Source organism: Thalassophryne amazonica, chromosome 18, assembly GCF_902500255.1.
Source record: "Thalassophryne amazonica chromosome 18, fThaAma1.1, whole genome shotgun sequence".
Classification (NCBI taxonomy): Eukaryota; Metazoa; Chordata; class Actinopteri; order Batrachoidiformes; family Batrachoididae; genus Thalassophryne; species Thalassophryne amazonica.
In genome coordinates this window covers 33,130,829-33,144,890 of record NC_047120.1, presented here as the reverse complement: position 1 = coordinate 33,144,890, position 14,062 = coordinate 33,130,829, and the positions used below count along the sequence as shown (strand labels likewise).

At 42.2% G+C, this 14,062-nt stretch overlaps 1 protein-coding gene and 1 long non-coding RNA gene across 2 annotated transcripts in view; both read left to right on the top strand.

Moving 5' to 3' along the window:
* The window catches only part of usp54b (ubiquitin specific peptidase 54b), a 206,017-nt gene extending 205,277 nt beyond the window's left edge, over positions 1–740 (top strand). Inside the window, exon 20 of the mRNA XM_034193455.1 lies at positions 438–740. Coding sequence (XP_034049346.1) covers positions 438–524 — 87 coding nt within the window. The 3' untranslated portion in view covers positions 525–740. The remainder of the gene's footprint in view (positions 1–437) is intronic.
* Positions 741–1,100: 360 nt separating this feature from the next.
* On the top strand, positions 1,101–13,319 carry LOC117530192. The gene is made up of 3 exons (XR_004566220.1): positions 1,101–2,355; positions 8,168–8,178; positions 13,307–13,319. It is a non-coding gene; the product is annotated as an uncharacterized LOC117530192 (long non-coding RNA).
* The last annotated feature ends 743 nt before the right edge of the window (positions 13,320–14,062 follow it).

Sequence of the window (14,062 nt, the reverse complement as noted above, 5' to 3'; positions counted from 1 at the left end):
GGCGATTTTGGGAGGTTCAAAGAGCCGGAACTACAGGCGAAGTCCGTGTGGTTCCTCCTCCGGAATAGACACATGTTCTTGCATATTCTTTTCAAAATTCTGATACTAATGATAATGTGGTGTAGATGGGCCAAAAGATGAAGTATTTCCTTATTTGTAAAACCTATACTGTAGTACAACTTAAAGTGCTTCACAGATCTCATTTTGAGATGCAGCGTTTTTTTTCTCATAAAATTATGACTTTATTCTCGTAATATTATGACTTTATTCTCGAAATCTATTAAAAAACACTCAATGTGGCCCTAAAATGCTGTCGTACGAAACACCAGCATGCAGCAGCAGATTCTTCAAAGCTGCCGTGTGCGTTTCGTGTTGGTTCTGAGCGGGACGTAAACCTTCATGCTCATCTGATCGTCCTCTCCTCTCGTGTGGTCCAGGAGCTGTCCGGTGGTGCGGGGAGTTTCTGGCTGTGTCTAACGGGGGTCAAGCTGTCCTCGGACCGGAGTCCCGCTCTGCTTCACTAGCGTGTTTCCCCGCCCACTTCTGCGCCTCGCAGGACAGCGGTGCGTTCTTTGGCGGAGAGCTGGAACTGGCTGCGGAGGATCGGCTCCACACCTACTTTTGCTGCTCTTCTCGCCCAAACATGCACTCGCCAACACATGCACGCACATCTGCACTGACGTAGAGCCTCCCCGAGCGCCTGCAGCACCCCGCTTAGCCCCTCTTTGCCTTCTTGTCCCAACTACCCTTTTCCCACTATTCTGTCTATGCAGTCACTCTGACACCCCCCCCCCCCCCCCCAACTAGAACCTCAGCCTCCCCTTGACCTCCCAGGACTGTTGTTTTTCGCCTCCCCCTGGAGGGTTTTCCACAGGGTCTCTTTGTGCGATCCATCCGTCGAGCGAGCGTATCACTTTTTAGTGGCCTAACCAAGCTCACTCCGAGCTCCCAGCAAACATCATCGAAAGGGATCCTCAGCTCAGGGGGAGCCGCTTACCAAGTAGCCACGCCTCTCCCTCTTTCTTCATGGGCATTTCCTGTTGGACGCACACAACTGTTTTTGTTTGTTTTGGGGTTTTTTTTTCAGGACAGCCATGTTGTTTTTATTTTGAATTAGTTTTTTCCTCCTGTGTGCGCACACAGTGAACCCAACTGAGACTGAACTCTCTAATAACAAAAAGTCGTGTACAGAAACCCCCCATCCCACCATATATGGAACCTGTATGTTAATTAATAAGACCTTATGGAATGTTGATAATGACAATTACTGAATATTGATAAACTTAAAGTGGTACTTCCTCGTGTCTGCATTTCAAATAAGAGCGGAGTGCACTTCACAAGTGTCTAGCTGGAATTTCAAACCCCCCCCCCCCCCCCCCCCAAAAAAAAAAAAAAATACGCTTGCCGAACCTAATGACAGCTCTCCCGTTTCTACCGGGAGATGAAACAAGACAAGCGCTTTGTTTTTATGAGCAGCGTGTTTGTTTGTTTTTCTTGCTGTCTTTTCTTTGGTTCTCGCTTGCTTTCAGTAAGCTGTACCACCAGAAACAGGCTGTGGAGGGAGAATCGTGGAAAGGAATGACAGAATGTATGTTAGGAAACCCTTTATCTTGGCTTCATCGACGAGCGGTGACTTAAGTGCACTTTGTGAAGGCTCCTTGACTGTGAAGTGCTTATTATGAGGGTGATGTTTTACTTAAAGGGGAACTTTGGAATTTCTCAACCATGGTGCAACATTTGCATGTTTTGGGGTTCATCTTTTCACTTGGCACTAAACAGATTTTAATGGTTCCAGTAACAATCTAGAATCTGAACACCATCACGGGCTAAAGAGCTATACGATATAAGGCTATGGGGCAAGCTTGAAGCACTCAAAGTCAGCTTCTTATTTGTCATTAAAAGTGTATGAAGCACAAAGAAGCTCCCTACAGAGGTACAAATATGCATGTTTATCTCACCTAAATGTAAAGAAACTTTTTAATGACAATTATACAGTTAGCCACTTACATTAGCCTCTTTCCCATGTGGTAAGACCACTCTCCACTAAGTCATTAAAAGTCAGTTGCTGATAAAGGGTTCATTCTTCTGCTTACAACAGGAACACATGCCTCATCAAGACTCAGCTTGTAATAACTTAGTATATAAAGTGGAGCCATCTGACATGAAGGAGGCTAAGGTAAGTAGCTAACTGTGTAATTGGTCATTTTAACAGGTATTTCCATGGGGATTTTTTTTAGGCTACCACACACTAATCTAATCCAATGACATTTTTGCCTATTCAGCAGTGACAAGCAGCAAATTTCTTCAAATTTTTCAGCGTGTCCCATAGGCTTATATTGTACAGCTGTTTAGTGTGTTCTAAATCAGTACTAGATGGATTAAAATTGGTTTTGCTGGGAGTGAAAGTTGGAACCCAGAAACATCTAAATTTAGGATCCAGGGTGAAAAATCCCTGAGTTCCCCTTTAAGGCCTCAGGTGAACTTCAGCATCACTTACAAACTGAATTGACACTGATACACTTTATTTTTGTGCCCTCGAACAAAACAGGTTTGGAGACCCCGGATGTGTAAATGCCTATCTTCAGCCTGAGACAGTGACATGATATGCTTTATATGATAAATAAATCTATATATATATATAAGAGGTATATTTTCAGTCTCTCCACAAAGATGTCAACTATTCTTCAGCTGTAAATGTTACAAATCAGTTCACTCGCGTTGAATTGCCCTTTTACTATCATTCTGACGTATGTAGAGTGCATAAATTAAACTCTTGGTTTTACTGAATATCATAAAATACTTCATAAAAGCTGGCCAATGTAAAGTTACTTACCCATTTACTGATGCTGATTGATTGATGTAACTAAACCAAAGGTTGGCACTTAACTCAGAGTGAATTTAACATTGCTGTTTTTCCTTTTCATATTTTTTTGATTTTGTTGATACTTTCAGTTCTGTATTTGAGAGAATGTAGCCAATTGTAGCGCATGAGTCCGCTATGCAAATCAATCTTTCCTTATGAGTCTGGGTCAGAGACTGACAGGTGGCAGACACACCCACCCACAAGCGTTCTCACTGACTCTGGCAGAGAATCTCTGCCAACGCTCTGCCCGTTGACTTTGTTATTCTGCATCTGTTATTCTGTTTCAGCCAGTGGAACGCAAAAAGAGAGCAGCAAGGTGTAAGACGAGGCATGCGAGCGACTGAATGTAAACAGACTAAGAAGGATGAAAGCGTGTGTTTTTGATTATAAGATGCAGAGCGGCAGCGAGTGGAAGTTCAGCACTGCAGGCGGTTTGTCGTTTGTGGGTGTGTGTAGAATGTGTGTGTTTCAGGGGTGGTGTTGCTCTGGGAAAGAGGGAACCTGTATTTTTGCAATAAAGTTATTACCAATGCACTCCCGCAGGGGGCGTAATCACCGTAACGCGTCTCTGTCCTCATTGGGTTGGAAAACGATGAAGCTTCATTTATGCTCAACGTTGAATACGGATACGGACAATTGCCTTCATTTTGTCCATATTTGTGTACATTTTCATAAAGGTTATGGATGAGGTGAAATGGTGCAGTACCGTCGGAAAACATGGGAGCAGTGTAGCCACAGTCCAAGTGAGACCCAATCCAAGGCAAAAGGGCGCAAAGAAGATATTTAACAATAGCGTAAAGTTTTGTATCCTTCACACACCGTCTCTGCCTCTGCTTTTCTCTTTTGTAGAAATATTCCATGCAATTTGTGAATATTTCACAATTGGACCTTGACCATATCTGAATTCTGCTACTGTGCAAGACTCCCAAAAGTGTCCAAAGCTGTGGTTTGGAAGCTATTCAAATTTATTTTTAATTTTTGTGTTTCACAAAAATTAAACCCTAACCACAGATTTCCTAACTATTTGCAAGTTTGTGTTGCAGCTGAAACATTAGGGCCTTGTTTGGACACTGAAAGGATGTAGTGTCCCCACAGAAATGGTGGTCAGATCCAAAAGCGTGAAAAAAATCAGTTTTTCCCAGTTCATGAGCTACACTGAACACAAATATTATTAAGATGACTTCTGCCAATTACCATGTTAGGTGTCAGAAACTTTTCAGCTTGTGCAGTCCCCTCTTGTGGATGGTTTGGTTAATGTCTTTGCTGATGTAAAGGACGCATGGAAGTATGTGGGCAGTGAGGGTTACACCATTTGAAAAGCATAAATGAGGCTTACATCAGTGGTTTCTGGTATTATTTTTATTGTATTTCTTGGCAGAGTGTGATTATTTAGTGATGAGACAACAGAATATGTAGTACATTTGAAAATATGCATTTTTAAAGTACATTTCAAGTGGTGATTACTTACATGCTGTAAATTCATTAACACAAACAACTGCAACTGCTGTTAAAAATCATAATCACTCTTTTGAATGGACATAGGACAGTCACAAGAACAATAAAAAAAAACCCATAGGAAAACAACACAAACTAACAAATGACACAGCAGAGAGGCTGCTTTCCTTTAGGTGGCGTTATTCTCATTCACTCTGGGTGTTGAAATGTAATTTTACTGTTTCTTAGTTTGACCAGGGTTTGGTTTGTGGACCAAGTTGTTTTAAGTGTTAAGTGTTGAATCTATTTTTAATCCTGCTGCCATACCAAAGTAAAGACATGCTCTGAGAGCACGTACCTTTGCAAACTCTTCACATATATTTCTGTAATGATTAGAGATCAATTTTGGCAGGTATATGCAAAAACAGATTTTCTTGAACCTTGGTGAAAGGGTAGGATATGGACCAAGAAAGGACCCATTCACTTTTGGAGTCTATTTAATTGAGGGGTGAATTTTTTTTCCCACTTTGTTTAATGTTACAAGAAAGGGAATCTCAAGAAATTATCAAAAATGTTGAGAAATGTTTTATCTCAGGGGCCCAGCCCAGTCAAAAAGTCTGAGAAACTGAGGATGAAAATTGGATTTTGACTGGCAAATGTAAATTTTTCTGATGGGGTAATCAAACTTTTTAGGGCGGCTACATTCCCATCCTAGAGCCACCAATTTACTAAGTGCATAAGAAGTAGCTCATGCACATGCAGTGATCCAGAAATGTTTAAATGACCCCATGTTTTCAGATATATTTACAGTCCCTGTGAACTGTAAAAGAACCAAATGGATGACAGAACTGCTGATACGCAAGTGTCATCCTGGATGCAACAAGGTGCAACTAGGAATACAACATGAAGATAGTCCCACGGGAGAAACCAATTGGTGAACATCTCCAACAACAGAAGGGAAAAGGTGGTGAGGAGGAAGAGGAGACTTCAAGGAAGACCAAACCCCTCTATGAGATATACTGCCATTTTACAGAGGGGTGACTGAGATCAAGAAATCCTACCAATAGCAAGCAAAGGCCGCATTGAAGGACAGTAGAGAGGCTGTGATCATGGCAGCGCAAGAACAGGACCACAACACGAGATCCATAAATGGTAGGACTACCATAACAGAAAGGATCCAATTTGCAGTTGGTGTGATGATGTTCTCCTGGTGTTGCAACCAAAGTTTGCTTCCATTTGGGACACTGGTATAATCCAAAAAGATGTGAAGAAGGGACTCATCACCCGGACTGTAACAATTACAAGTATGACACTGCTCTGTGCCTGGCATGGTAATTCTAAGTACCATTCTCAAGAATACTCAGTGTCACCTGCTTGTTGCTCAGCAACCTAATAGACCATATTCAGGTCCAAGAAGCCAATGACTGACTGCATCATATCTGTGTTTACTCATTGAGTGTTGAGATGACTTCTTTGTGCCATACTGTATTGCTAATTTTGAAAAAGTTAAGTTAGGCGATCATGCTGCTTTGTGGGACATCATGAGAATTTGTGGGATACCAAAACCATTGCTGGACTTATATACAGTGTGTGTGTGTGTGTGTGTGTGTATATATATATATATATATATATATATATATATATATATATATATATATATATATATATATACACACACACACACACAGTAGTGTTCAGAATAATAGTAGTGCTATGTGACTAAAAAGATTAATCCAGGTTTTGCGTATATTTCTTATTGTTACATGGGAAACAAGGTACAGTTTCAGTAGATTCTCACAAAACCAACAAGACCAAGCATTCATGATATGCACACTCTTAAGACTATGAAATGGGGCTATTAGTAAAAAAAAAAAAAAAAAAAAAAGCAGAAAAGGGGGTGTTCACAATAATAGTAGTGTGGCATTCAGTCAGTGAGTTTGTCAATTTTGTGGAACAAACAGGTGTGAATCAGGTGTCCCCTATTTAAGGATAAAGCCAGCACCTGTTGAACATGCTCTTCTCTTTGAAAGCCTGAGGAAAATGTGACGTTCAAGACACTGTTGATAAGAACAGTGTAGTTTGATTAAAAAGTTGATTGGAGAGGGGAAAACTTATATGCAGGTGTAAAAAATTATAGGCTGTTGATCTACAATCATCTCCAATGCTTTAAAATGGTCAAAAAAAAAAAAAAGACATACGTGGAAGAAACTGGAAAACAACCATCAAAATGGATAGAAGAATAACCAATGGCAAAGGCTCACTCACTGATCAGCTCCAGGATGATCAAAGACAGTCTGGAGTTACCTGTAAGTGCTGTGACAGTTAGAAGACGCCTGTGTGAAGCTAATTTATTTGCAAGAATCCCCTGCAAAGTCCCTCTGTTAAATAAAAGACGTGCAGAAGAGGTTACAATTTGCCAAAGAACACATCAACTGGTCTAAAGAGAAATGGAGGAATATTTTGTGGACTGTGTAGCGGGGTAGACTACGCTACCCAAGATACATTGCGGGGTGACTACGCTACCCAGAATACATTGCGGTGTGTAGCTGTAAAAAGTTCCGGTGACGATCAGTAAAGTGTACACTGTACATACCTCAAGTCCATCTCATCTTTATTATACATGTGTCAGAAATTGGCAAAGGACACATATCTCCTAAACGGAGTTAGATGAAAAGCTAAGTCGTTTGCGGGCACGGCGAAAGAGGGATATACCTGCAAGAAACGGCGGAGTTTGGCACGCGCACGAAAGCGAAGGGGAACGCCAGTGAAGCTGCTTAAGCCGGTGAGCGGGAAACTCAGCTAAACTACAGGGAGCTTACTAGCCGTTCCAAAACGTGAAACAGAAAAGACACAGCATGGCGGTTTCATTACAAATAACACAGCCAGAACTTCTCGAGACCGTCTGACTGGCCGTGATGGATCCGAAGATTTGATAGATTCCATGTTGCATCCGGATTACGCGACCAAGATGAGGAATATCAGGTAAATGCTCTCCTATATGCTATGGGGGATGCGGATGACGATATCCTCAGTATACTGCGGATCACTACTGCAGAGAAAAAGAAATATGCCTCAGTTAAAGCAGTGATGGAAAAACATTTCATAGGCAAACACAATGTGATTTTCGAAAGGGCACAGTTTAATATGCGATGCCAGCAAGAAGGGGAGAGTTCAGAAGCTTACATCACCGAAGTTCACAAGCTAGCAGAACACTAAATTTGGCTTACTGAAGGAGGAGCTCATCAGAGACCGAACTGTGGTCAGGATAAAAGACAGAAAATGATCCGAAAAGCTGCAAATGGACTCTGAGTTGACGCTACAAAAAGCAATAGACCAAGTGAGACTGTTAAGAAACAGGCAATACTACACGGTGCATCAGTCCAGTCAAACATGGACGCAATCAAAACAATGAGAAGAGGAAATAACTTTCAACAGACAGGGAAACAAAGGCCCCTGTCAGGTCCGTTGCCCTAACTGGACCTGGCACTTAAACTGTGCCTGAGATCGTATCCTGCAAAACACAGTTTCTCAAAGCACAATCACATAAAAAGAGACATTAGACAGAGATCATCTAGCATCTGTTTAGGTATGTATCTTTTATTGATTTTTGCAAACGCTTCGCTTTGTCTAGCTGTCTCTTGTAACCGGAAATGATGAAGTAAATATATTACCCCTGCTAACAGAATCAACATTATTATACAACAACAAAAACAAGAGCATTTCTTTCTGCTATTAACCTCTCGGATTTCTCCCTTACGTCGTCTAACTCTCTCCTCAGCAGGAGCTCTTCGTCCTTCATGTTGACTGGTACAGGCGTCATCTTTAGTGACAGTTCAAAAGGTGCAGTTTGTCTGGGCTTAGGGGCTGAAGGTGACAGTTCAGTCTCAGTTCAGTTCAGCAAGGGACTGAGGGAATCTGGAACCTTTTTTTTTTCTGTTATTTCCCTTCAGTTGCAGTGCATAAATCTGTACTATTATCAGTATGTGTAAGGCATGTTGCAAGTGGACTTATGTGTCATGTACTCTGTCCTGTGCCCTGTTCTTGACGTTTCTTTTAAACACAGGTGCACAGGAATAGAACAGGATCGTCTTGTCTCCTGTTTTCAAAGATGCAGTTTCGTCTCCTTCTGTCTCCTGGTCTGGTCACGTCAGCTTCAGTGCTCTTATTTTAAGCTTGTAGTACGTCTGCTTCTGATCCTGGTCTGAGTTGACAGGCCTCTTCTTGGTCACAGCTGGTTACTTGTCTGCTTCAACCTTTGGTCTTTGTCTTTGTAGTGGGATAGATGCACCCAAGATCACCTTTTCCTCTGGGCTGGATGCCTTTTCCTCTGGGTTGTCAAGGAGTTTTACCATCTTACAGTGACTTAGGTGGATCCAACTCAACCTCTCAGCGATTTTAACTGCAGTTGGTGTTGTTAGTAACACTTGCAATGGCCCCTCCCACTTTGGGCTGGACCAAGATTTCCTTTTGATTACTTTAATGTAGATCCAATCTCCAGGGTGTACTTCCAGAGTCTGTAAGTTGTGATTGTGGTTGTTGTACTTGTGAATTCTGCTGTGATGGTTGTTGTACAATTTGTTGTCCAGGTTGTGGTCTCGGCTGTAATGGTGGCTGTTGTCATCCGGTCACTGTCTCATTATCTTCAGGTCTTACATACATTATCTTGTCCTTTCCTTTCTGACTCTTCCTGTCATTGATTGCTTTCTGTCTCTTCTGTGCCTCATCTAACCATCTCTTCGCTACTTTCAATTCTTCCTCCTTTTTTAACTTACTCTTTCCTGTCTTTGTGGCTACTTGAAGTGTGACGTCACTTACAACCTTTTGACAATTTTCCACCACAAGTTTATTTGTGAAACCATATTTCTTTTTCCAGTCTTTACAGTACTGTGTGGATCCCGGGGAGACCCTTTCCATATATTTGGGGTCGCCCTCGAGTTTTAATGTACCCTGTGTGTTTCCCATTTTAGACCACTGAGGGGGTTAGGCCTAGGGCCATCTAAATCAGTGATATTTCAAGACCCCTTTAATGACTCTGGCGCGTCCGCGAGGTGCCGACCAAGCTTCTACCAAATCCTTAGATTGGGCGGGTCGACCTTGCCTCTGTTTCCTTGCGGTCGCCGTTGAGTTTTTGTGCATATGGAATGTCACGCAAGCTACACTGCAACCGGAGTTACAGGAATTCGCTTACGATCATTCCCAGTCATACATTCCATTCATTCATCATTCATTACCCTTTCAGATAAACTTGGGTTTTCAGTACTTTTTAAAATGTCCAATTAGAATTTGTGAAATCATTTGGAGAAAAAAAACAATCCTACACGTTGTCACAGTTGTCTCTCTTTGACGTAAATAATAGTCTTAGAATTGCCCTCCAGGTCAAGTGTTAACTGTCTTCCTGTGGCAAACATCACATCGGGTCAAGAATAAATCTGTCTTCCCGTCACAGGTCACGTGTTAAACGGTCTTCCTGTATTTTAGTCACAGGTCACGTATTAAACGGTCTTCCTGTGTTTTAGTTACACTGCAGTGATTAACTTCAAGTCCACAATCTCACACAAAAGACTCCTTACTTACGTCAAAATTGTGATTCTAGTGGCTTCGTAGAGCGTCGTCAATACTCCTCCGAGCCACGAGTCGACTTCAGTCTAAAACGCCGGCCACGTTTGAAGTGGTGGGCTTTTCCCCCGTCTAATGGGGTTGCGGCGCGTTGTCTTCTGGTTACGGAGGGAGGATGTGTCGACGCCCCACGTTGGGCGCCAGGAAAATGTCAGGTCCGTTGCCCTAACTGGACCTGGCACTTAAACTGTGCCTGAGATCGTATCCTGCAAAACACAGTTTCTCAAAGCACAATCACATAAAAAGAGACATTAGACAGAGATCTCTTTTGTGAGCTTTGCGCAAAGGGGAGAAGCTTCGGAGAGAGCGTACAAACCTAAGACCAACCTTGCTTCTCCTGCTCCTCTCCGCCGCCCCTCCGGCGCTTGCTCTTTTATTAGAAAAGAAAAAAATCATAAACAATACAACGTAGCATTAGGATACATTGCGTTTGGGGAAGGGAGGGGTGAACGGTTGCTTGTGAGTTACGGTTTCCTGTGAAACATTCTCGTTTCTTTCACCGAAAGAAGGGAGTAAGCAGTTAAGTTTAGATGTTAACAGAATCCTGAAACAACCTTTAGTTCATCACTGTGGCTGAGCAACCATTTAGCTTAAATGCAGCATATATGAATGGGTACATAATTATTATGATTGAATGAGTAAATGAAGTATAAAAGAATATAATTCAGACAATAAATGTAGCATCCTTTAACAAGTCAGCTAAGACATATTCTTTCAGTCTTGTGGCTGGTTTCACTCCATCACACAGGTAACAGTTGATACAGTTCATTTCACAAGAAGCAGAAACGTAACTCAGACTACTTTTGATTACATTGAATATCATGTAAGCAGGCAATGATTAATTAAATAAATGGTAACAACTCATAAAATCTCCATCATTTCCCTCTTTTAGAATTTATTTGTAGTTAGCTAGTGTAAAAATAAATATATTTACAGTGTATGACAATAATTCAGCATAATTTCACTCATCCATCATGAGCACTTGTTTACACATTTTCACTCATAACTTCATTACTTTACACTTTCAATTATCATCATAAGTGTCTTGTCCTTAGTCCACATTATCACATCCTTCCTGGGGCTCCTCGAGGTTCAAAAGTATAGGTTGGTGTGTGAGCCAATTGTAATTGCACAAACAGCTTGGTTGCCAGCCTGGTAACCATTGCCTTAATACAGGGTATGGCACAGCAGGAGAAAACAATCAAAACTCCAATCAAAATCAAGAATAAGAATAAAGAATTTTAGCAATATTTGCCACCAGGAGCCGGAGGTAAACCACCCCCACAGGCTCCATCGTGCTGCTGTTTCCTGAAACTCGGTGGTCATAGTACTTTGCATTTTTTCCAGGACCCCCATCGCCTGTTGTGCCGAATCAGAATTTATCTCATCAGATATATATGTACAGCACGTGGCATTTATCATTCCACATACTCCGCCTTGTGCCGCTGTTAACAAATCTAACACTAATTGATTTTGGAGGACCATTGTACGGATTTCGGTCAGTAGTTTGTTTTGGGCTTTGTTGACTACGAGAGACGCGTTTAGGAATACAGCCAATCGATAATTTACTGTTTGTAATCGAAACTGTAAGTTTGGAATACCCAACCAGGGCAACACGGACAGACCACCCCTCTCCCAATCTTTCCAGATCTTAAACTCCTCGGGCACATCATCGCTCTGCCAGATGTGTTTTACCTGGTGAATCTCCACGTCGTCTAAATTCCGCCTCATCCTTTCTGGCCTTTTGGGCTCGGCCGTGACGACAAAGGTGTGATCTGACACCTGGGTAGGGGCGCAAATTCCATCCCATCCCAGTGGGAGATTCAGGTACAAGTGTACCACAAACACAGAACACGTCATCCACTGGCCATGTTCCGTTCCGGGCTGGTAACCATAATTTTGCTATCCTGAAGCAATTATGATCTGTTGGACAGGAGGGTCTGTCCCACTTTCCACAATATAGGGTTTCAGATTTGGTTGTGTTAACGTGAATACACTCTCCAACATTTAGGCGAGTCTCTACACATCTCTTAGCAGTCAACCGTCCCACTGATACATTCCCTTCCTGATAATAACAAATTGGAAATTTAATTCCGTGGGGTATTATAACAGTTTTGGCCACAAGTGCAGATGCCTTAATCCTAGTCAAGGTTACTAATTGACTACACGGGTCATAAATTTTCCCCCAATGAGATCCATTCCATCCGCTGTATGCTTTGGACATATATACGTGATCCTCACCAGTCATTGTTACGTACATAGCTTGAACATTACAGTCAGTGACACCATAACTAAATGGTCGTGCCCATAAAGTTGGTTGTGTGCTGGATATTGGGATGTATGAACAGACATAACAGTCTGTCTCATTAACTGATTGAGCTACGATTGTTGCATAATTGTACCATGAGTTTTGCTGTAATGGATTGTCTGTGGTATTGTTTTTTATCTCATCGAGTAGTGCTAGCATCTGTTTAGGTATGTATCTTTTGATTTTTGCAAACGCTTCGCTTTGTCTAGCTGTCCCTTGTAACCGGAAATGATGAAGTAAATATATTACCCCTGCTAACAGAATCAACATTATCATACAACAACAAAAACAAGAGCATTTCTTTCTGCTATGAACCTCTCGGATTTCTCCCTTACAACGTAGCATTAGGGTACATTGCGTTTGGGGAAGGGAGGGGTGAACGGTTGCTTGTGAGTTACGGTTTCCTGTGAAACATGCTCGTTTCTTTCACCGAAAGAAGGGAGTAAGCTGTTAAGTTTCGATGTCAACAGAGTCCTGAAACAACCTTTAGTTCATCACTGTGGCTGAGCAATCATTTAGCTTAAATGCAGCATATATGAATGGGTACATAATTATTATGATTGAGTAAATGAAGTATAAAAGAATATAATTCAGACAATAATAAATATAGAATCCTTTAACAAGTCAGCTAAGACACATATTCTTTCAGTCTTGTGGCTGGTTTCACTCCCACATCACACAGATAACAGATAGTTGATACAGTTCATTTCACAAGAAGCAGAAACTTAACTCAGACTACTTTTGATTACATTGAATATCATGTAAGCAGGCAATGATTAATTAAATAAATGGTAACAACTCATAAAATCTCCATCAGCCCCAAACGTGTGATGCACCCAGTGACAAAGAATGCGGATGATGTGGGGGATGAAAACATGCATGAAAGGATTGCCCAGCCAGAGATGTGGAATGTCGGAAGTGCCACAGGAAAGGACATTATGCTGTGGTCTGTCGCAATGGTCAAGCAGTGCATACTGTCACAGAAGTACTGTCAGACAGCGATTCAGACTATACTTTCTTAGGGGAAGTGTCTACAACAATCACCAAAGCATGGATGGAGAAGGTCACTCTGAATGGAGACGCAGTCAACTTCAAAATCGACACGGGTGCAGACGTGACCTGCATACCAGAAAGCCTGTTCAATCCAGAGAGAGATGGTCCGCTACAGAAGCCGCTGAAAAGATTAGTGGGCCCAGGACAAAATGTGCTGAAAGTTGGGGGCTGCTTCCAGGGCAAACTGTGTGCAAAAGGCCGACCCACAGAGCAATGGGTGTATGCCATAGAGGGGCTGACACAACCGCTTTTGGGGCTGACACAACCGCTTTTGGGTCTGCCAGCCATACAAGCCATGGGGCTGGTGCACAGAGTCAATGAAGTGACACAGTTGGATACTGACTTCAAGGCACTTTACCCAGCAGTGTTCCAAGGGCTAGGAAAGCTGAAAGAACCATACCACATCGAACTGGAAGAAGGAGCCGTACCCCATGCACTGTCAACTCCCCGCAGAGTACCTCTTCCACTCAGAGACAAGGTACGTGAAGAGCTTGAGAGAATGGAAAGTATGGGGGTCATATCAAAGGTGACAACAGCCTGGTGTTCTGGCATGGTAGTGGTGCCAAAACCAAAGAAAGACAAACTGAGAATCTGCGTGGATCTCACACACCTGAATGCAGCAGTGAAGCGAGAGCGCCACATATTGCCGGCTGTAGACCAAACACTGGCAATGATGTCATACGCCAAAGTTTTCACAAAACTGGATGCAAGGTCAGGATTTTGGCGGATTCCGTTAACTCCAGACTCTAGGGCCCTCACAACCTTCATCACTCCATTCGGGAGATACT